The sequence below is a fragment of the Bos mutus genome, chromosome 7, assembly GCF_027580195.1.
Source record: "Bos mutus isolate GX-2022 chromosome 7, NWIPB_WYAK_1.1, whole genome shotgun sequence".
NCBI classification, from domain to species: Eukaryota; Metazoa; Chordata; class Mammalia; order Artiodactyla; family Bovidae; genus Bos; species Bos mutus.
The window spans coordinates 79,208,153-79,228,492 of NC_091623.1; the positions used below are offsets into that span (position 1 = coordinate 79,208,153).

Genomic DNA, 20,340 nt, shown 5'->3' on the forward strand with positions numbered 1-20,340 from the left:
CCAGAGAAGTTCCATAGACAGTGCCGAGCGGAAGCCGGGTTTGTGCTCGCCTTGCCTAGTGCTGCCCCAGGTCTGGTTTCCGGACAAATCACCAAATCACTGACCTCGCCCTCCCGACCTCTGTGGTTTCCTTCCTCGGGAAGTGTACCCTGGTGATCCCGCCGCTGCTTCTGCACCCGACGGGGCTCTGAGCTTCGGGAGGCTTCACCTGGAGCCTCAGGCTCAGTCCCTGAGTTGCCTTCCCCCCCGCGCCCCCCCCTCCCCGAGCGTAAAATGGGATGCGCCGTAAGCTTTCCCTGGGAACGTGTGGCAGGCACCCGGCATAGTTCGGGTCTCAAGGCAGGGGAAGTCCATGAGCAGCGGAAAGAGCACCACTGCACAGTCCTGTGAAGGAGCAGCAGAAAGGGCAGAAGGAGAGCGCAAGGCCACTTGCTGGGACTTGCTGAGGAGGTCCTGGGCGTGACCTCTGGGACTCCTGCTGGAATGCACGCAGGGTGAACCCGAGCTATAGAACCACTATGAGAATCTTACAGTGTTTAGGAAGAGAGGTAGAAGGTCTCCTGAGCCTTATCCACGGCCAGGAGACGGAGGCTCAGACAGGGAAACGGCTTGTTCTTTTTTTTTTTTATATCAATAATTATTTTATTTTTTAGCTTTACAATATTGTATTGGTTTTGCCATATATCAACATGAATCCGCCACAGGTATACACGTAAAAATATGGAACGCTTCACGAATTTGCATGTCATCCTTGCGCAGGGGCCATGCTAATCTTCTCTGTATCGTTCCAGTTTTTAGTATATGTGCTGCCGAAGCGAGCACCGGCTTGTTCTTAAACACATAGCAAGAGTGAAGCCAAGACTGGACTCCCAACTCCAGGGAGTGAGAGGAGAACGCCCCTAAGGGACTGGAAAGCAGCATACAGAGAGAGAGCCCCTCCTGGAACTTTCTGCCCTGGGGAACACTAGAACCAGGGCGGGAGGCTGCAGCCTGAGCTTGGTGGCCTGAGCAGGCTGGAGAAAGGGGAGACTCCTGCTGTCCTTCTTGTCACCTCTTCATGAGTCTCAGCCCTCTGCTTCACCCCCTCATTTCTGATTTCTTCATCTCTTCTCCCAGACTTAAGGCTTTTTTTTTTTTTTTTTTGGCTGAACTTTTTGGCTGAACTGTGCAGCTTGTGGGATCTTAGTTGCCCAACCAGAGATTGAACTTGGGTCCTGGCAGTGGAAGCTCTGAGTCCTAACCACTGGACTGCCAAGGAATTCCCACTTAAGGCATTTATTAAAGAATATTTGGAGTTTCTTTATTGTCGTAACATATACACATAACAAAATTTACCATTTTAACATTTAAAAAATATTTTATTTTTGGCTGTGTCGGGTCTTAGTTGCAGCACACAGGCTTTCTAGTTGAGGCGTGAGGGCTTAGTTGCCCTGTGGCATGCAGGATCTTAGCTCTCCCACCAGGGATCTAACCCACATCTCTTGTGGTGGAAGGTGGATTCTAACCATTGGGCCACCAGGAAGTCCCCATTTTAACATTTTTAAGTGTACAAGTTCAAGGGCATTAACGGCATACACTCAGGTGCGTCCAATACCACCATCCATCTCCAGAACTTTTTCATCTTCACACACAGAATGAAGTTTCTTACTTTTAAATGTAAAGCTGAATAAAACTTTAGGTATGATTCTTGAAAAAAAAATTCCTCACAAATTAACCAAGAAAGTTTGCTTCTGGCCTGTAGTTTTTTTCTGAGGGCCAAGCCCCCCTCCCTGCATGTGAAATGTGGTCACTGATTTTCTCAATGGATCTGGTCCTCTTCCTTGGTAGAGAGACCCATAGCTGTCTGTACATCGTGCAATTCCAGCTTTGTATATGTAATGGGTATGCTTGTGGATTTCCCAGGTGGTGCTAGTGGTAAAGAAGACAGGAGACATAAAAGAAGTGGGTTCGATCCCTGGGTCGGGAAGATTTCCCTGGAAGAGGGCATGACAACATACTCCAGTGTTCTTCCCTGGAGAGTCCCATGGACAGAGGAGCCTGGTGGGCTACAGTCCATGGGGTCGCAGAGACACGACTGAAGCAACTTAGCAGGTAGGCAGGTGTGTGCTAGTGTGTATGTGTTTGTGTGGCAGAGGGAGTCTGAGAGTCCTGTGAGGGGCCTATCTTTGGCCCTGTCTTGAGCCCAAACATAAGCCTGTCTTGTGACTCAGGACAGCTCAGAGAAGTCAGGTTACCTCAGGAACTTTTCCAGCTTTGAGGTAGAGGGTGAGAAGGCCACAGTCAGGCCCAGCTCACATCTCACCCACTCCTGGGATGTCCAGAGTCAGGAGGGTGGAAGTCAGACCAGGATTGGCCATTTCCTGGGCTGAAAGTATCTACAAGAGGGGCAGGACAACACCAGGAAGCCTCCCCTCTTCCTGCTCAGAAAAGCCCACTCTTTTCTTCCTCTGGCCCCATGCTAAGCACTCCTGTGTCCATTCTCTCATGTCTGACCTTTGAGGTGGCATTGGAGGTCAGTGGGGCAGGGGAAGAGAGGAAGTAGCTGAGTCAAGATTTGAAGCTAGGGCATGTTGTTTCTCAACGCAGGCAGCATTGGCATTCTCACTGAGATGGTTCATCACTGGGCAGGACTGTCCCATGCATATCAGATGTTTGATGTGCCTGGCCCTATCCACTAATGCCAGGAGTGTCCCCTAATCATTGTGGTAACCAAAAGCAAACCATGCATTTCCAGTAGTATTCTAGGGATCAGGAGGACGGAGACCGGAGTAAGCCCACTCCTCTCTGGCCTCAGCTTCATCTGCAAAAGGGGGAAGTCATCTTTGTGACTAGTTTACATGCTATGGCACACAGTGGGGCTCCACAAATGTGTTCTTTCGCTTCTGGAAGGGGTAGTTTGAGGCACAGCTGCCCTTCTTGGCAGGGGAACACGAGGTCCCCAGGCTTGAAGGCTCAGTTTTGAGGCAGGGTGCTCCCCGTGTCTCTGCTGGGACCGCAGCAAGTCAATCACTCTTGCATAGTCTGTTGCCCCTACCCCAAGCTCTTGAGGACTCTGCAGACTCTCAATTTTGAAGTTTGCAAAACCTGAGAATATACAGCACAAGGCCAGAAGAGGGCAGCAATGGACCATGAATGGCCCTGTCCCGGCCAAAGGAGCAGGAAAGACCCCTTCCTCTCCCCCACCCCAACCCCCACACCCAGGTATCTGGGGAAGGAGGAACATGTGGCTTCTACCCTCATGAGGTTCTGCCCATCCAGCATCACAGTGCTCCCCATAGACTCCATGCTCTGCCAAATAATTTTGGAAAGACAAACTGGAGGACATCCAAGAACCTCAGTTTGATGCCCCAAGCCTGCTACCATGTCCTGACTGTGCATCCCTGGGCAGGGGACTAACTCCTTGGAACCCCACTTTCCCCACATGTAAGGCAGAAATAATGATACCAACCACATACGCCCTTTACAGGTTGGTGAGGGGATCCAGTGAGTTACCTGGGTGGTGTGCTGTGCTGTGTTTAATCTCTTAGTCGTGTCCAACTCTTTGCGACCCATGGACTGTAGCCAGCCAGGCTTCTCTGTCCATGGGGATTCTCCAGGAAAGAATACTGGAGTGGGTTGCCATGTTCTCCTCCAGGGGATCTTCCCAATCCAGGGATCAAACCCAGGTCTCCTGCATTGCAGGCGGATTTTTTTACCGTCTGAGCCACCAGGGAAGCCCAAGAATACTGGAGTGATGACTGACGGGACGTGTGCAGTGATGCTGGAGCTCCAAAGGATGCCTGGATGTCCAGTGGTCTCCGCCAGTCATCACAGACCCCCTGTGTTTTCCTTCATTTTCATGTTACTGACTTCCCTGGTGGCCCACACGACTGGCTGAGCAGCACGGCCTGCCATTTATTCCCAGCAACGGAGGGGAAAAGGGGCAGAGATTCGACCTGCTCCTTCTCCTGAGCCAGCATGTGGCTGGACCTGTTTTGTTAGTTAGGAGGCCACATGGTGGGGCCTGGGGGTACTGCTCATACTATGGCCTCCTTAGGCCTCAGTTCTTGGAGGGAGAAGGCTGGGATACCATCACGGCAGGCCCCGTCATGTGCCTGGTTTTGCCACCTGAGAAATGGGCACACTTGCTGGTCCCCTCTCTCAGGATTAAGGATCAACTGGGATGTAGAATTTTCTAAGATGGCTGAAACAAGATCTCCTTTCCCACATTTAAAATATGCTGCTGCTGCTGCTAAGTCGCTTCAGTCGTGTCCGACTCAGTGCGACCACATAGATGGCAGCCCACCAGGCTACCCCGTCCCTGGGATTCTCCAGGCAAGGATACCGGAGTGGGTTGCCATTTCCTTCTCCAATGCAGGAAAGTGAAAAGTGAAAGTGAAGTCATGGACAATTTTCCCTTGAGTTAGGGTGAACCTCTAATTCTGGCAGGAAGTAATACCATATGAGTTCTGAGGCTTGGTTGTAAAAGGTGACACAGATTCCATCTGGCCCACCTGGGACATTCACCCTGGGAATCCAACAGCCTTATGGTGAGGAAGCCCAGACCACACAGAGAGGTGTGCTGGCCATCAGAGGCCAGGCAATATCAACTGCTGGATGTGGGAAAGCTTGAGTGACAGCCACTGAACTGAGTCCATTACTCCCAGAACTATAAGACAGAAATAGAAAGGATCTTTTTTTTTTTTTTTTTTTCCTGGTTTGTTTGTTTGTTTTTGGCCATGCCACGTGACTTACGGGATCTTAGGTCCCCAACCAGGAATTGAACCCAAGCCCCAGCAGTGAAAGTGCCAAGTCCTCACCACTGGACCACCAGGTAATTCCCAAGGATCATTGTCTTAAGGCAACAGATTTTGGGGTGATTTGTTATGCAGTAGTCATGGCTCATCAGATCAGAGAACACACAGGGGCTCAGTGACATGGGTGACTGGACAGAGGGCTCAGCTGGTATGTTAGCTGGGCTAGGCCTTGAGTCTGTGTTTCCCTAACTCCAAACCTCATCTTTGCCTTGAGCCTGAAATACTTATTCTGGTTTCTGGAGGTGGCTCTGGCCCAGGGAGAGTTCTCTTATCCCTCCCCACACAGCAATGACCAAGCTGAAACCTCACCTAGGGATGGGCCTAGGGCCAGTCTGCAAGTACAGACATACCCAGACCCGCATTTGTGATTTATTACACACAACAATATCCATCTACACAGAGAGGGGAGGCAAGTAGTTGGTCTGGAGCTGGTGGCTGGGGCCCCTTGTCAGAAGCGGGGAACCTTTTCTCAGAGCATCATTGTCTGAGGGCACAGGCCACCTACTCAGACAGGCATGGAAGCAGCCCCGAGGCTCTTTTCATTTGCATAGCTCCCTCAGAGGACTCATTTTTGGGAGGCTGGCCAGAGTTCCCTTGGGTGGGGAGACTTGGGGCCATCGAGGCCCAAACTCTGAGCTGGCGGTCCATCTCCTCAGGCTGGCAGTCCCATCACGTCCCTCATGTGGTGGGGGTGTGGTGAAAAGCAGGAAACAGACATTCCAGCCTGGGACCTCCACGCTCGAGGCTCACAGGGCTCCCTGCTGCTGGGTCCACGTGGTAGTGATCACAGAGCCTGGCCTTCACTCCTGGCCAGAGGACACTGGTTTTCACAGCAGGCAGGCTGGTTCCTGAGGCCTACAGCACTCGATGGGAGCTCTGCCCGCTTAGCTTGCTTCCCACAGCTCCAGCTATGAGTGCTGGGTGGAAGTCCCATCCTGCCCTGGTGAACCCAGGGCCCAAGGGGACCCAGAGCGGTGGGTAGCTGGCTGTGGCTGAGTGCAGAGGCCAGAGAGGCCAAGATCAGTTGTGTTTGCTATTCATGCCACAAGCCTTCGTGGATGGCATGGCCCGGAGCTCCAGAGCTTCAGAGGGCAGGCTCTTGCAGGGCAGCGGAGCAGCCGGAGTTTCTGCTCTCAGGTGACCGAAAGCCCAACCTGGCCTCTCTGCAGCCTCTCCTGAGCCAGGCAAGTTACTTTCATCTCCTTCCTGGAAAGCCAAGCCCCGAGGGAGCCCTGCAGGTACACAGTGCCCCCAGGGGGCCTGTCTGCTTTCCTGCCAGCTTCACACACTGATTGTCCTGGGGCTGGGCTGGGCACACTCTCTGATGTTAAAAGGCCACAAGTATTGGTGTTGCATCCCGTGAAAATAGATCAATATATTACTGTTTTGTTTTCACAAAAATTAAAAATGTCCACATGGATCTATACAGGTTGTGAACTGCGTGCTCAGGATCACTAGAAAAGGAGGGAAAGACTGAGGGTGAGGAGGGAACTGGGGGGCCCAGAAGCCCTGTTTCTGATCTGGGTATCCCTGTCCTGCCTATTTCCTTGGGAAGAGGTATGGCCCCCCAGTCCTCTCATCCTAACCTCCTGAATTCCACCTTCTCTTGGGGTGGGGGAGGGACAGTATGAACAAAGTCTCAGGGGCTGATAGCTTTGCCCTGGCTGGGCCAGGGCTTGAGTGAGCCCTGTATGACCAAGAGGGTGGTTTGCTCACAACCAGGATCACAGCCCTGGGTCTTGGGCCACACGATGGGAGAGTCAAATCTAGGGTTACTTGGGGAGACCCGGCTGTTCCATCACGATGTAGGGAGCGGCAGGCACTCAGCCCCAGGGTTCCCTTGGCTCTCCCACTCCTCCTAGCCTGCCTTGGAGACTCTTCCCTGAAAGTTACCTTATGCCAGCAGCCAGGCACAGGCAGTCCATCGGGGCCCTGGAAAGGAAGAAGGTTTCAGTGACAAGGAGGCAGGGCTGGTCAGCAGCTCCCTGTGCTCCACACACTCCTGCCCCAGGAGGAGCTAGCTGCAGCCCAGGGAGCTGCCACCTGAGGCCAGGGCCTGAATGCCTGCCCTGTCCACCAGGGTAGTCAGGTCATGGAACACGACAGCCACCCTCGGTGCTTGTTCTAAGCATGCCCCCATGGGCTTTGCTGGGACACGAGTAGCTGTGGGCGGAACCAGGACACCACGGAGTATAGGGCATTGTGCTAGATATCCCCAGGCCAGGAGCAGGCCTGGCCCTGGTCCCACCGAGCACCTGTGTGTCTTTCTGTCTGGCAGCTGTGATGAAGGTTCTGGTAGCTCACCCTGTGGTCTTGAGAGCTTTCAGACACATGTCCAAGAATATCTGAAGGACAGTCCAGGAAATGGGATTCCCTTTTGGCCTGTCCTGGTCCCTGTGTTTGGATCTGAGTAGCAGACAGGATGGGCTGAGGTCAGTGTGGACACTGGGCCAGGGTGGGGAGGTGTGTGTGTGTGATGGGGTTGGAGTGGGGATAGTCTGGAGCCATCAGACACAAGCAGGGAGGTGGGTTTCCTCAGGCGGCCTGGTGGTGGGGAGCTGGTGATGGACCAAGGCTGACCCGCCAGTCAGCCTAGCGTCCCTGGTGGATGCCATAGTGGATGACACTTCACTCTGTTCTGAAGCACACAGCAAGACCATGGACACGGGGGAGCATGCCCCCTACCCCCAGCACTCTCATGCACCCCTGGGGGCTGAGGCTGGGGCCCAAGGGGAAGTGGGGAGGAGGGACAGAATGGAAGGGAAGGCAGGGCAGGGCAGCGGGCACAGGCAGCACAGAACGCCCAGCACAGCAGAGCACACAGCACACAGCAGGCCAGGCTGCATACCGCAGGGCAGGGTCCACCGCCCCTGGCCAGGCCCCTGGACCCTGGCGCCCCTCGCCTGCCTCTGCATCTAAGATTCTCCTGTTTCAGAGACAAAGGCTTGATGACTTGGAGGGAAGTCTTGAGCAGGGCCTGGGGCTTGGGGCCGGGCCACCCTGTCCCCCTGCTGTCCCTGGTCCTTGTAGTGCATGCTTGCCTCCCCGCTGCTCTTCCTGTTTTTTCCCATTGCCTCCTCCAAGCCATCTGGAGGTAGGGATTAGAACCCCTGTTGCATGGATAAGGAGACTAAGGAGCAGAGGGCTAAGTGACCCATTTGACGTCAGAAGATTGGACTTTGGGGTCCCTGGCCCTGCCCCTCTGGAAGGGGATACACAACATGGTTTCTCCCCCACCACAGCCCTGGCAGAGATGGGGGGATGTGAGTAACTGGTGAGTTTCAATATGGAAACTCAGTTATTTTTCCTGTCTTTTCTGAGTTCCACTGGAAGAGTTTGACATGTAAACCTTCCCTGCCTTCTAGAAGGAGAGGACTGAACTTTGGTTATTTCAGGTATCAGGTCTGTCTGGTGGGCCACAAGAAGCTGTGGTAAAAAAGCAGGAAAGGAGAAAGGCTGTGAGGGGAAAGGGCTTTGGGACACGCGGAGGAGATGCAAGGGGTGAATGTGCAGCTATGCAGACCAGCAAAAGCCTCCTCTGGGACAGGACAGACCCTCAGAGAGGTAAAGGTGGTTTCATCTCCCTTTAGGTCCAAAGAAGCTGAGTAGAGGAACAAACAGACTCCGTCCCTGACCGGGCTTCCATCTTCTAGACGGAGTGGGTCCCTGCGCCTTGCCCATGGAGGGGTTATGACCAGAGTGAGAGGAGCCTTGGTGATGGTAGAGATTAGAGGGTAACCCCAGCAGTGTGGACACCCCAGGGCAGGGCACCTGGGGCCTCTGGGACTTGCAACTGAGCTCCGAGGGCTGCAAAGACTTGGGTTTGGGCTCCCTTGTCTCACCAACACGTACCACAGGACACGGCTGGTCCAGGCCTGGGGGTCCCGGCTCGCCCTTCTGGCCTTTCATTCCTTTCCGACCCGGGACACCGCGATCCCCCTGGGCAAGAAGGAAGATGGGGTGTGATGGTGGCTGCCAGGCCCAGGGCACCTCCAATGTCCCTCACAGAGATGGGCCTGGGGCCGGCAGCCCCCTGCCCTGCTGCCCACAGACAGCCTTCCTCCCCGCACCCACCCCGCCTTCTCTCTGCTTTCTTCCTGACCCCCATGTCCTTTCCTCTCCACCTGCTCCCTCCTTCTCTTTGCTTGCCTCCCTCCTTCTCTCCTCCTACCCTTCACGTTCTCTCCACCTTCCCCACCTTCTCTCCACGCTCGCTCCGGTCTCCTTTTTCTCCTCGAGGTCCAGGGAAACCCTGTCAAAAAGATTAAAGGTTAAACCTGACAATGAAGTTTGAGGTGTGCTCTGGTTATCTCTTCATCTCTCTACCTCTCCCACCCACCTCTGCCCCTTCCCTCTGCACATATCCATGTTACAAGCTGGACCATCCCTGGCTTCTAGGGGACACAGATGCTGGGTATGAGGATGATGCAGAGAAAAGCTTGCATTCAGGACACTGGCACGGCTTCCTCCAAAGTAGAACACCACTGCTGTTTCTGGGTGGAAGCCCTCAGGCAGAACTGCTAGCAAAGAGCTTTGTCTCATGTCAAGTCAGGTGCAGCAGACACTGGCCCAGGCTTGGCTGGGGGCTGAGACATAGCAAACCCATGGAAGTTATATCACCGTCTTCAGCAGACCAAGAAATGATGCTCTCTGTTCTCTGCACTTGGCTGAAACTCTTATGCATCCACCTACCCATCCATCCATTTGTTCATCTGTCCATCTTCCCAGTCAACATTTGTAAGCATCCACTAGGAATTGGGCTTTGGGCTGAATGCTGAGGGCAGAAAACCAGATTTGCTGAATTCCCTCTTAGGTGGCACTAGTGGTAAAGAACCCGTCTGCTAATACAGGAGACATAAGAGAATGGGTTCGATCCCTGGGTTGGGAAGATCCCCTGGAGAAGGGCATGGCAACCTATTCCAGTATGCTTGCCTAGAGAAGCCCATGGACAGAGGAGCCTGGTGGGCTATAGTCCCTGGGGTTGCAAATAGTCAGACACGACTGAAGTGACTTAGCATGCACACTCTTATATTTATTATGCTGTTTATTTTCTGTATCTTCTGATATATTGATATCATCAAAATCTTGCTGGCTGGGGAGAGGCTGCCTCTCCTAGAGGTAGCCAACCCTTAGATATAGCAAAGAGCTAGGCAGGGAGCATGCCTTTCAGATGTAAACCAACCAATCCTGGAACAACCTCCTCTACCTAACTCACACACCAAGTCAATATTTTCCCTGCCCCAAATCATCCCAGGGCCAGGTAGCAGGCAACTAGAGACCATGCTTAGAGCCCAAAGCCTGCCAGGATTCTTCAAACTAGCCAATCCTAGACTGTTGACTCTGCTCTGCCTCACTTTCCCCAGAGAAATGCCAGTAAAATCCCTGCCCTAGGTTTCTCCCCCACTCCTTTCTGCCTGCCAACCAAACCTACTGCGTCTCCATGTGGTTCCATGTGGGGCACGCCCTTTCCTTGAGAACTGTAAGTAATAAGTTCTTCTTTCAAAGGCCTGTGTCATCACTAAGTCGCTTCCATAAGTTAGAACCCCACAGGTACAAAGGTACAGAGTCTAACGTGACAGGCAGTGGGGTGCAGAAGATAATGATCAATACTCATAGTGATAGAGATCTGAACCAGACACCATGGCGTGCCAGGAAGAGGGGCTCTTCTGTCCAGGTGTGAGGTGTGAAATGGGGAGCAGACTCCCCATTTCAGCTGGGCCCATTGGAGTGGGTTGACTTTTTACTTTGGCCTCACCATATGGCATGTGAGATCTTAGTTCCCTGACCAGGGATCAGGATCAAACCCCTGCCCCCTGATTGAAGTCTTAACCACTGGACCACAGTGGCCACAGTATTGGGGGCATAGAGTCCCTTCTGCTCCACCACCACTACCTCTCTGGGTCCACAGCCTGAGCTGGATTCAGTAGTGTCTTCTTCTCCTGGAACATTAGTGGAACCCTCCAGTCAGAAACTCAGCCTAGAGTTCTTCCTCTTCCTGTGTGTAGGGTGACACTTTCTCCCTGAAGTTTAGGGTAGGCACCAGAGTCGTTGCAGCCTACCTGCATCTGGTCACCATTTCCCTTGCAATAGCTATCTGATTTTCCTGGGAGCCACTCTCCCTTTTCACAATTCACCAACTCCACCCCCAGATCCAGGATGGAACATTATGAGCAGGTCTGGCCAGTTAGGGAACTGCATTCTTATGGCCGAGTGACATTTCAGCATTGGCCCAGCTGGGGCCAATGAGAGTTGATGAGACTTTTTCTCAAAGAGTAACGAGTGAGGCAAATGCCTTTCTCCAGGATTTGGACTTAGAGGGATGCAAGTTTGGAGTTCTTGGCTCCATCTCATCACCATGTGGAAATTGGAATGATTCAAGAGGAAGAAGAGACAAGAGAGGGTGAGAGGTTGGCTTGTGTTGACATACTTGAGCCCCGGATCTATGTGTCACACATATGGAGTTTTCAGTTATGAGTCAGTTTAAACCAGTTTAACTTGTGTTTCCCATCTCTTGCAACCAAAAGATACCTGATCCAATCAACATTGGATTAATAATTCTCTTCTCCTTCCTGCAGTACTGCCATAGCTGAAGCCTTATCATCTCTCACCAGGATATTGCAACATGCTCCTCATTGGTCTTCCTACCTCCCTACTCCAATGGATCCACTCTCCATCCTCGATCATCCTCCATCCGTCATCTGTCAAGCTATCATCCATCCATCCACCATCCATCTTTTGCTTGTATCCATCACTCATTTACATACCATCCACCCATCCTTCCTCTACCCATCCCTCCACCCACCCATCCTTTGTACCGTATCCATCATCCACCATCCACTCAACCACCCATCTATCTATCAAGAAAGCACCTACTCTGGGCTGTGTGTTGGGTTTGCACTGTGGACAGGGGTGGAACCAGCCAGTTGTAGTCTAGCCATGGGGAATGGGGACACATCCAAGCCATCCAGAGGGCAGCATGAGGGCAAAAGTTACAAACGGGAGAGACCCAGCCACAGTGGATGGTGAGCTACTTACATCTAGTCCTGGCTCCCCGGGTCTGCCCTGAGAAGAGACAAAGAGGAGATGTGAGGAGGCTGAGAAGGAGGTGTTGAATTGTCCACAGAACCTGGACTCTGGCCCTAGGGACCAGTGAAGCGCAGGGGTTGAGCCCCCAGGACTGAGTGATACCATAGTTGGGGGACATTAAAGGAAGGTGGTTACCTTCTCTCCTTTGGTTCCTGGCAGCCCAATAAGGCCTGGTGGACCAGCTGGCCCCTGGGTGGAAAAGGAATGTGTCAAGAGTCATGACAATTACAGAAATTAGCCCCTCTGAGGATGAACAAGGCTCATGACACTCACAGGTAGGCCGGTGGGTCCTCTCTCACCCGACGAGCCCTTCTCTCCCTTTGCTCCATCCAAGCCCTGGAAGCAAAGGGGAGACACCAGTTAAGGGGGCCAGACACATGGCAGAATAGGAAAGCCTGGGGCCTGACCGGGGACCGAGGTGTGCGGGGCAGAGGGACAGACTCCAGGCTCTGACAAGCCTAGCCCTGGCTTCCTTCTTGTGCAAATATCAGAATGTGGGTGTGCATGTTTTATCCTTTCTTACACATGGGCTTTTTCACTAATCCTGGAAGGTGGGTTATAGTCACACCCATTTCACAGAAGAGGAAACAGAGGTACAGAGAAGGGCAGGGACAGGCCCACTTGCACAGCCAGGAAGTGGCAGGGCTGAGCAGCCACTGGGTTTCTGAGTCCCCGTCTTGGACCTCATCCCTGACAGCAGCTGCTTATTCTAAACATCATCTGGGGAGGCCTCGGAATAAAACAGAACCAGAAGCTGCACATCTGCTCAAGCTACATATTCGGCCCCACTCAGCTCTAGGATTCCATGACTCTGAGGCCCCGCTTGGCCTCTGAGCTGGGGATGCGGAGATGTGGTCTCCCCCAGGGTAAACGAGGGAGATGCAGTCAGGCCAGCTGGCCTCCCTGGGCGAGGGGACACGGGCAGACCACACTCACAGTTTTAATTGGAGAGCAGAGAACATGACGTTACGTAATATACACCAAAGCCAGGACTTTGTGTCCAGGCTGTGGGCAGTTGAGAGACAGATGTGTGCTTGAGGGGAGAAGAGGGGAGGGGGCAAGGAACGGAGAGGCTGAGTGTGGGTCGGGGAGTACCAGCTCTGAGGACGCTGGCAGGGGCTTGGGAATGGCCAGGCCATGGGAAGATGCAGGGCTGGTCCGGGGCCGACTGTGGGGCTCTCACTTTGCCTGCTAGCAAGAATTTGCAGAACCAACCAGGCTGTGAACCTGCAGCAAGTAGGGGCCAGGGTTCCCATCCATGCTTCAGAACTCACCTTGGGACCCTGCATCCCCTGAAGGCCCTGGAGGAGGAGGAGAAAGCCCCAGATTAGAAAGGCCATGAGGCTAGGTCTAGACCTCCTGGCCAGGCCCTCTTGCAGCGGCCACAAAGGCTTCCAGGCCACTCATTGGCCCTGTGGCTTCCCAAGCCCAGACTTGGGCTCTGCTTGGCTTGCCTGATGTGTCTCCTCCCCGCTGGGGTACCTTGTTGTCCTCTGGGCCTAAGCCCATCACCCTCTCCACATCCCAGCTGCTTCAAGCCAAACTTTCTTACCATGGGGCCTGGGGGACCAGGAGGGCCTGGGGGCCCTGGCTCTGCTATGATCTGGGCCTAGGAAGGGTCAGAGGTGGATTAGTTGCCCATTGCCCCACCACCCCTCACTTACCCACACTTGAGCTCATCGGACATTGAAGGAGCACTCCCTGGGTGCTGGGCACTGCGCTCCACACTGCCCCCAAGAGGCACTGCCGGGTGGGAGGCCCAGTGCTGGCCTTTGGGTTCAAAGATGGCCTGAGGCTCGCCCCCCCCCCCCCCGGCCCCCTGCCCTGAGCTTGGTCAGGCCAGGTGGCCCTGTGTCCCAAGGCTCAGGGCCCCAGCCAGCCCCCAGCAGAGACCGTCAGCAGTGCCCTTACCAGGCTCTCCTGTAGCTTGTCAGATGCAGACTCTCCCTTCTCTCCCTTGGGGCCGTTGGCACCCTGCGGGACAGGATGGCCCTGAGCCCTTTCTGTCTATCACCAAAATTGCCACCCACGGGGCTCAGCACCTCCCCTTCCTTCCTCCGTCAAGCAGTGCATCTTCAGTAGCTTTCCCTAAATCAGTGGGTATTCAGAGAGCATCTTAACAGCAGTATAAGTTGTTTCCTGTGGGGCAGCCAGGGGCTCTAGGAGCAAAGACCTGGGGTTCAAATCCTGGCACCAGCTCTCTAGCCGAGTGAGCCTCATGGATGGACAATGGATGTGGTGGCAGCTCTTCGCGTCTGGCCACTCATGACAAAAGCAATGATTAAAATGGCGATGACAGTGGGTCCCTATTCTCAGCCCTGCCCATGTGTCCCTTTGTGGGAGGGGAGGTTATCACTCCCATTTTAGAGCGGAGGAAACTGAGGCCCAGGGAGGTTAGGTCACTTGTGCTGGGTTCCAGAGTCAGTGAGATGGAGCAGCATGCAGACTTGGGCTGTCAGAACTCCCCGTCTAGTCATCTGCCATTAGGCGGGGCCTCCTTATTTCACCTTAAGGAGGCCTCTCGATGTAAGTGGTAGGTCTGTCTGCAGGGGAGGAAGTGCGGGCTCAGAGTCAGGGCATCCCAGTGCTTCCCTTCAAAGGCCCAGTGGGCTGGGGCTGAGACTGGGCTGAGACTAGGACCGCAGAGTCCCAGCCCCTGGCAGCCACCGTGCGGGGCCTGCATTCACCTTGGGACCCTCACATGGGGCAAGTAGCAGGGGGGCTTACCCAGCCACCTACCGGGAGGCCTGACAAGCCCATTTCTCCTGCTTCCCCTTTGGGTCCTGTTGGTCCGGCTTCTCCTGGGTCTCCTTTCTGTCCTTTGGGACCCTGAAAATCACAGAACAAGATACAGCAGGCACTTTCCCTCCCCCTATGCAGAGCTTATTCTAAGGCAGGCCAGACCCTCCCTTCTTCCTTGTGGGTCTTCTCCTCCAGACCAAGTGATGAAGGAACAGAGGGGCCTGGCTGGCAACACAGAAGGGGCAGTCCCCGCCTGTCTTACTGCAAGCAGGGCTGCAGGGTGGGGCAGGGGGCAGAGCAAGTGGGAATGGGTAGCTACTGAGGGGTGCATATGGGGTCAGGGCCAACCCTGTGCTCACATCTCAGGAGCCAATGGTGAGAGCCCCCAACCCCATATACAACCAACCATCCCTCGGTCACCCAACCAGCTGCTGCAGTCCTTCATTCGACTGATTGTATAACGTCCACTCTGAGTCACACACTAGGGACCCAGTGCTAAAGGCACATCCGTGAATGTTAAGTGATACCTGTGGACACTGTGGTGTCTACGCAGGATCATACACATGCGTGTATACTTACACTGATACTAATAATGACAGTGAGATGACTCTTTGCTATTACATGCCAGGCACTACTCTCGAGTGTGTTCCGTGTGCCGTTATTTAGCCCTCAGCCCTTTTACCATCTTCAGGAACTGAGGGACCGAGGAACCGAGGCTGCCAGAAAGCGAGTAGCTTGCCTGAGGTCTATGGGCAGAACTGGGATTTGGCTCCAGAGCAAATGTTCTGTTTTCTAGAACTCTGCACGCACACGTGTACACACACACACACACACTCAGCCTGATACAGCATCAGGCACAGCATCACCAAGGAATTGAAAGGCCCAGAGACCTTCTCTCCGTCGATTCCAGGAGCACCAGGCAATCCGAGTTCGCCCTGGAAGGGAACAGACAGCAAGGTGGGGGTTATGGTGCCCTGGCCCCTGGCAGGGATTTGTGGCCAGGCTGCCCACTCTGACCAGCACACTGGCCCTGGGTTGGGTCCCTGAGGTTGGGCCTTCAGGAAGAAGCTCACTGCGTGCCTAGCAGTGCCTCCTCCACTTCCTCAGCCCTGTGGACAGGTGCGGCCGTGGCTGTGGTAGGTGGAGGCTGAGGGTCCAGGCCACAGAGCCCAGGGATGATGGCTGGGATCAGATCCTGCCTGATTTTAAAGTCTTGGGCTCCTTCTTCTGAGCCAAGTGGGCAGGTGTGAACGATACGCACAGGCCATAGGAACGGCTCTGTAATCTACAGGACTTTGTAACATCATGAGGGGCCCATTTATGGATTATATGTGTGAATGAGGCATCGCAGGGAGAAGCCAGGGCCAGGAAGAAGGCATCCCGCTTGGTTAGGAAGGAGCAGGGCCACCTCCTCTGAACTCTAGAGGCCAGGCCAAGGTGCCAGGAGAGAAGCAGAGGCAGAGAGGAGACCCTGGAGGTGGCCCTGGAGACAGAGACCCAGGGGACCACACAGTTACGTCTGCACTGACCTTGGCTCCGGGGATCCCTGGTGGCCCTGGGGGCCCCTGTGGCCCAGGAGGACCCTGTGTGTGAAAGTCAAGGGGTCAGTGTTTAGGTGGGGCCTGCCCATCACTGCCCACCCACCTCTCCATCTTGAGGCCGTAGACCATATAGCCCCCTCCCCACCTAGCCAGGTCAGGCCTGTGTTTTGGGGGAGGCCTGGCAGCTGGTACCAGGTATCGGGTAAGACAGCACAGTGTCTACCCCTCTCCCCTCAGTATACGTTTCATCACAATACGCTTCTGCTCAATCCCATGACAGCTCTGCACTGCCTCTAGAAGCAAACGTAAAACCAACCCCTGCTGGCACTCAAAGCCAGCCCCAAACTGTATCCCCAGCAGAGGCCCAGCACTGTGGCCTCTGCCTCTCCTGTGACCTCTGGTGCTGTCCGCTGCTCCCGGGCATCCCTTGGTTTCACGGGGAGGGGACAGTATATTGACTCCCGAGCTCCCGTCCCTGCCCAGCCTTCCCTCAGGCCACCTGCCCACCTCAGGCCACCTGCCCCCACCCCTGCTCAGGCCCCGTCACAAAGGCTGCTGTCACTCAGCCCCGAGTCCAGCAAGTCCCAGGCCTCTTCCCTTCATCTCCTCTCCCCTACCTGCCCCCTCCTTTTTAAAGACTGAGGCATAGTTGATATACAATATTATATATGACATACAATAGTATATACTATTATAATCACTATAATATAGTGCTTCAAATCACTGTCCAAGGATATACGCGTTTATAGTTATTATAAAATATTGGTTATATTCCCCCTGTGTTGTTCAATATATCCTCATAGCTTATTTTATACATAATAGCTTGTATCTCTTTACCCCTTACCCCTATCATCCCTTCTCCCTTCCCTCTCCCCACTGGTCATCACCAGTTTGTTCTCCATATCTGTGCATCCGCTTATTTTTTTTTGTTGTTATGTTCACTAGTTTGTTGTATTTTTTTAGATTTCACATATAAGTGATATCATATAGTATTTGTCTTTGTCTGATTTATTTCACTTGGCACAATACTCTCCAAATCCATCCATACTGCTGCAAATGGCATTTTAATGGCTGAGTATATTCCACTGTGTGCGTGTGTGTGTGTGTGTGTCTGTGTGTGTGTGTGTGTGTGTGTGTACACATCTTTATCCATTCATCTGTTGATGGACACTAAGGTTGCTTCCATATCTTGCAACCTGCCCCTTCCTGTCGGTGCCTCCATTGAGATGCCCTGGTCTTACTCCCTTCTCCATTCCAGCCACCCTCCTCCAGATTCAGGCCCAGCACCTGCTTTCCCGGTGGCCTCTCTGCCTTGAGTGACTCCACCTTCCACACCATTCCCCAGCTAGCCTGCCCCTCAGTATGTGTTTTTCGACTTCACCCCTCTGTGTCTGCCCAACAAATCCAGTCATCGTCCCTGCCTGGCATCCACAATCCACCTCCCCGCTTCTCTGCTCCCACAGAGCTTCTCCTTGAGGCTCTGGAGCAGCCATGTACAGGCGCAGCCCTGGGCCATGCCACACGACTCCACGCCACGCAGGCCTGGGGTGGGCACCGTTACCATCAGCTCATGTGTCCCTGAGGCTTGTGGGAGACAACTGAAATTGAAGCTGGGGTGGGACTCGGTGCTGACACCCAGTCTTTGCGGATCACCTCTCCCCACCCCAGCTCCTCTCCCGGTGCCTCTGAGCAGCTGGCCCCCAGCCCTTCTCTCCAGTTGGTGATGGGTCCTGGGCTTGCCCAGCATTGGGACAGGGCTGAGGCCGCACAACTCCCGAGTCACTCGAGCAAGCTTTGCCACGCTCTTCTTTCTCACCCAATGGTTGTTAGGAGATCAGCCTTCCAGCCCCTGGTTCCTAGAAAGGCCCCGAGAGGCCCTGCCTCTTTCTTCTCAAGGGTGACCTGCCCTTTTTTGCCTCAGCCTCTGAGGAGCTCAGGGCCACATGGGCCCATTTACAGTGGCTCTCTCAGCATCGTGTGGGACTCCACATAGTACTGATTTCCATATTAGGTACCTGGTGACGTTACCTAATATGTGTTAAGTCTGTGTTAAGCTACCCCTGGTGCCTCGTGTAAAAAAGTGTGCAAAGTGAGTGGATATTCCCTCAGGAAAGGAACGCTAGGGGTCCACCAGGAACGCTACCTTAAGGGCGTCCAAGATCCTGCCATCGTAGTCAATTACCACTGTGTCTCCTTGTTCACCCTTGAGGCCGGGGGGACCCTGAGGCAGGAAGAAGAGGAAGAATTTCAGGGAGGAGCATCGTGGGCATTTTTGTTTCACCCCGAGAACCTAGTAACTGGGGCTGCACACAGGCCTGTGACCTGTGGGCCAGCTCTCTCAGCTGGACACTGGGTGGCCCCCAGCACGGTGTCTTCTCGAATTCTCTCAGGAACTGGCCCCTGGCTCACTGAGTGAGCACTCTGGGGGCCAGGCAGGGGGTTACACGAGGGAGAGGGGAGGCCTGGGGCCAACTGAGGAAAACGCCTCCACCTCACAGGAGGTGCCTGTGATCCACCTTCACGTGAGAACCGAAGCCCGCTGAGGCTCATCCTTGAGAGAAAATGGAGAGCCTGACTTTGATGTGAAGTTCTTCAGATTTTTAAATGTTAGCAAACAAAAACACCAAACCCTCCAAAACACTGTGCAGGCCAACTACAGGCCTGCCAGCTGGAGGCTGCCCTCGCACCGCAGTTTCTTAACCTCGGGGGGAGGCTGCACGCACCAGGTGCTGACACTCCCCTTCACTCCTGGTTCTGAGTCCACACCCACCCACGCACACGTCCACACGTATGTGTCTGCACACGCACTCGTCGACACAGGTACAGACGTGTGCCCTACTGCTGGCCTCACCTTTCCCCTCGGAACCTCCCCTCCCCTCTGGACTCCTCTGCTAGAGCAGCAGGGGGTGTGAGCACTTTGCTCAGGCTTGCGGCCAGCTGCACCAGAGGAGAGACCCGGCCAGGGCCTCATTTGCCAGCTGCCTCCACAGTCATGGCCTCTATGGAACTGGAAGGTGTACACTGAACTGCCACGCTCAGTGCTTAATCCAATTCCCTGGCCATCCGCACCAGCAGGCTGCCAGCTTAGACCTCTGTCTTGGAGGAGGGAGGCAGCCTGTGGGAGCGTGGGGGGGGGATGTGATTGCTTGAGATCACAGGGCCAAGAACAAGGTGCTGATAGGGGCTCATCACAAAAGATCTGGGACCAGTTGCGGTGGTTGTGCTCTGGCGACAGGGGTGAACTGTGAAGTGGGGCTGGGCGGAAGGCAAGGCCCCCATACGTCATGCAGGATAATGCCATCCGTGACATATTGAAATCTATGTTGAATGTGCCAAGGAAAAGAGTCTAGGAGGGCAGACTCTTGCCTGGGGAGGAGGAGAAGAGGGAGGAGGATGGGACTCTCCTTTTCACATCCATAATTGAACATTTAACCCAAAGCATGTATTAAGAATTAAAAAGCAAAAAAAAAAAAAAAACCCACTAATGAAATATTAGTATTAAAATAAAAAGACTCCAAGTTCTCAGAGCTCCACTGTTCCTCTGGGGTGTCTGGGGGACAGGGGCTTTGGAAGGAATGAGGTCCCTGGATCTCACTGGTGTGGCTGGGGTGGGGGGACTGCTTACCCGCTGCCCCGTGGCTCCATCAGTGCCTGGGTGGCCGGGCTCCCCCTGTGGAGACACATGGCTGCAGCCAGGTGTGTATGGCTGAAGCCAAAATTCCCCCGCCCCCTCCAGTTGCCTCTTCTCCAAAGAGCACAGGGCCGAATGGATGTGACTGGCATCTCCCAAGTTGAGGGAGGAACTGTGGGACCTTCCTCTGACCCCTTGTTGTGTAGACAAGATGGGCCACTGAGGCCCAGGGGCCCAAGGCTACAAGGTGAAGGCCTTGTCACTACTTGAGACCACCTGCCACCTGACTCCAGGCCAGCCTCTGATTGCCAGGGCCCAGACCCTTGGGCCAGGGACCTTCTGGACTCCCAGCTTAAAAGGGCAGATTGCAGATGAAACCAGTCTCCCCCAGGATGGGCCTTCGGAAACCAGAGCAGCTCACATTATGTCACCTTGGGCCCCTGGGCTCTGTCTGTGCCATTCTCTACCTGCGGCCCCTTTGCTCCCTGACTGGCCCTGCAACAGAGGTGTCTGCTGTGGAGCCTCCAGGCTTTGCGGGCTTCCA

General features: G+C 54.2%; 1 protein-coding gene and 1 non-coding gene across 2 annotated transcripts in view; both read right to left on the bottom strand.

Moving 5' to 3' along the window:
- Window positions 1-702: 702 nt before the first annotated feature.
- Window positions 703-20,340, bottom strand: part of COL23A1 (collagen type XXIII alpha 1 chain) — a 410,853-nt gene continuing 391,215 nt past the window's right edge. Inside the window, exons 13-27 of the mRNA XM_070374177.1 lie at window positions 19,791-19,835; window positions 18,309-18,386; window positions 16,154-16,207; window positions 15,515-15,559; window positions 14,622-14,711; window positions 13,794-13,856; window positions 13,435-13,491; window positions 13,157-13,183; window positions 12,156-12,218; window positions 12,018-12,071; window positions 11,832-11,858; window positions 8,995-9,048; window positions 8,649-8,735; window positions 6,690-6,728; window positions 703-6,250 (exon numbers count right to left, since the gene is read on the bottom strand). Of these exons, the coding sequence (XP_070230278.1) occupies window positions 6,248-6,250; window positions 6,690-6,728; window positions 8,649-8,735; window positions 8,995-9,048; window positions 11,832-11,858; window positions 12,018-12,071; window positions 12,156-12,218; window positions 13,157-13,183; window positions 13,435-13,491; window positions 13,794-13,856; window positions 14,622-14,711; window positions 15,515-15,559; window positions 16,154-16,207; window positions 18,309-18,386; window positions 19,791-19,835 (786 nt within the window). The 3' untranslated portion in view covers window positions 703-6,247. The remainder of the gene's footprint in view (window positions 6,251-6,689; window positions 6,729-8,648; window positions 8,736-8,994; window positions 9,049-11,831; window positions 11,859-12,017; window positions 12,072-12,155; window positions 12,219-13,156; window positions 13,184-13,434; window positions 13,492-13,793; window positions 13,857-14,621; window positions 14,712-15,514; window positions 15,560-16,153; window positions 16,208-18,308; window positions 18,387-19,790; window positions 19,836-20,340) is intronic.
- LOC138988735 (U6 spliceosomal RNA) lies at window positions 715-822 on the bottom strand. Its single transcript, XR_011464990.1, has one exon. It is a non-coding gene; the product is annotated as a U6 spliceosomal RNA (small nuclear RNA).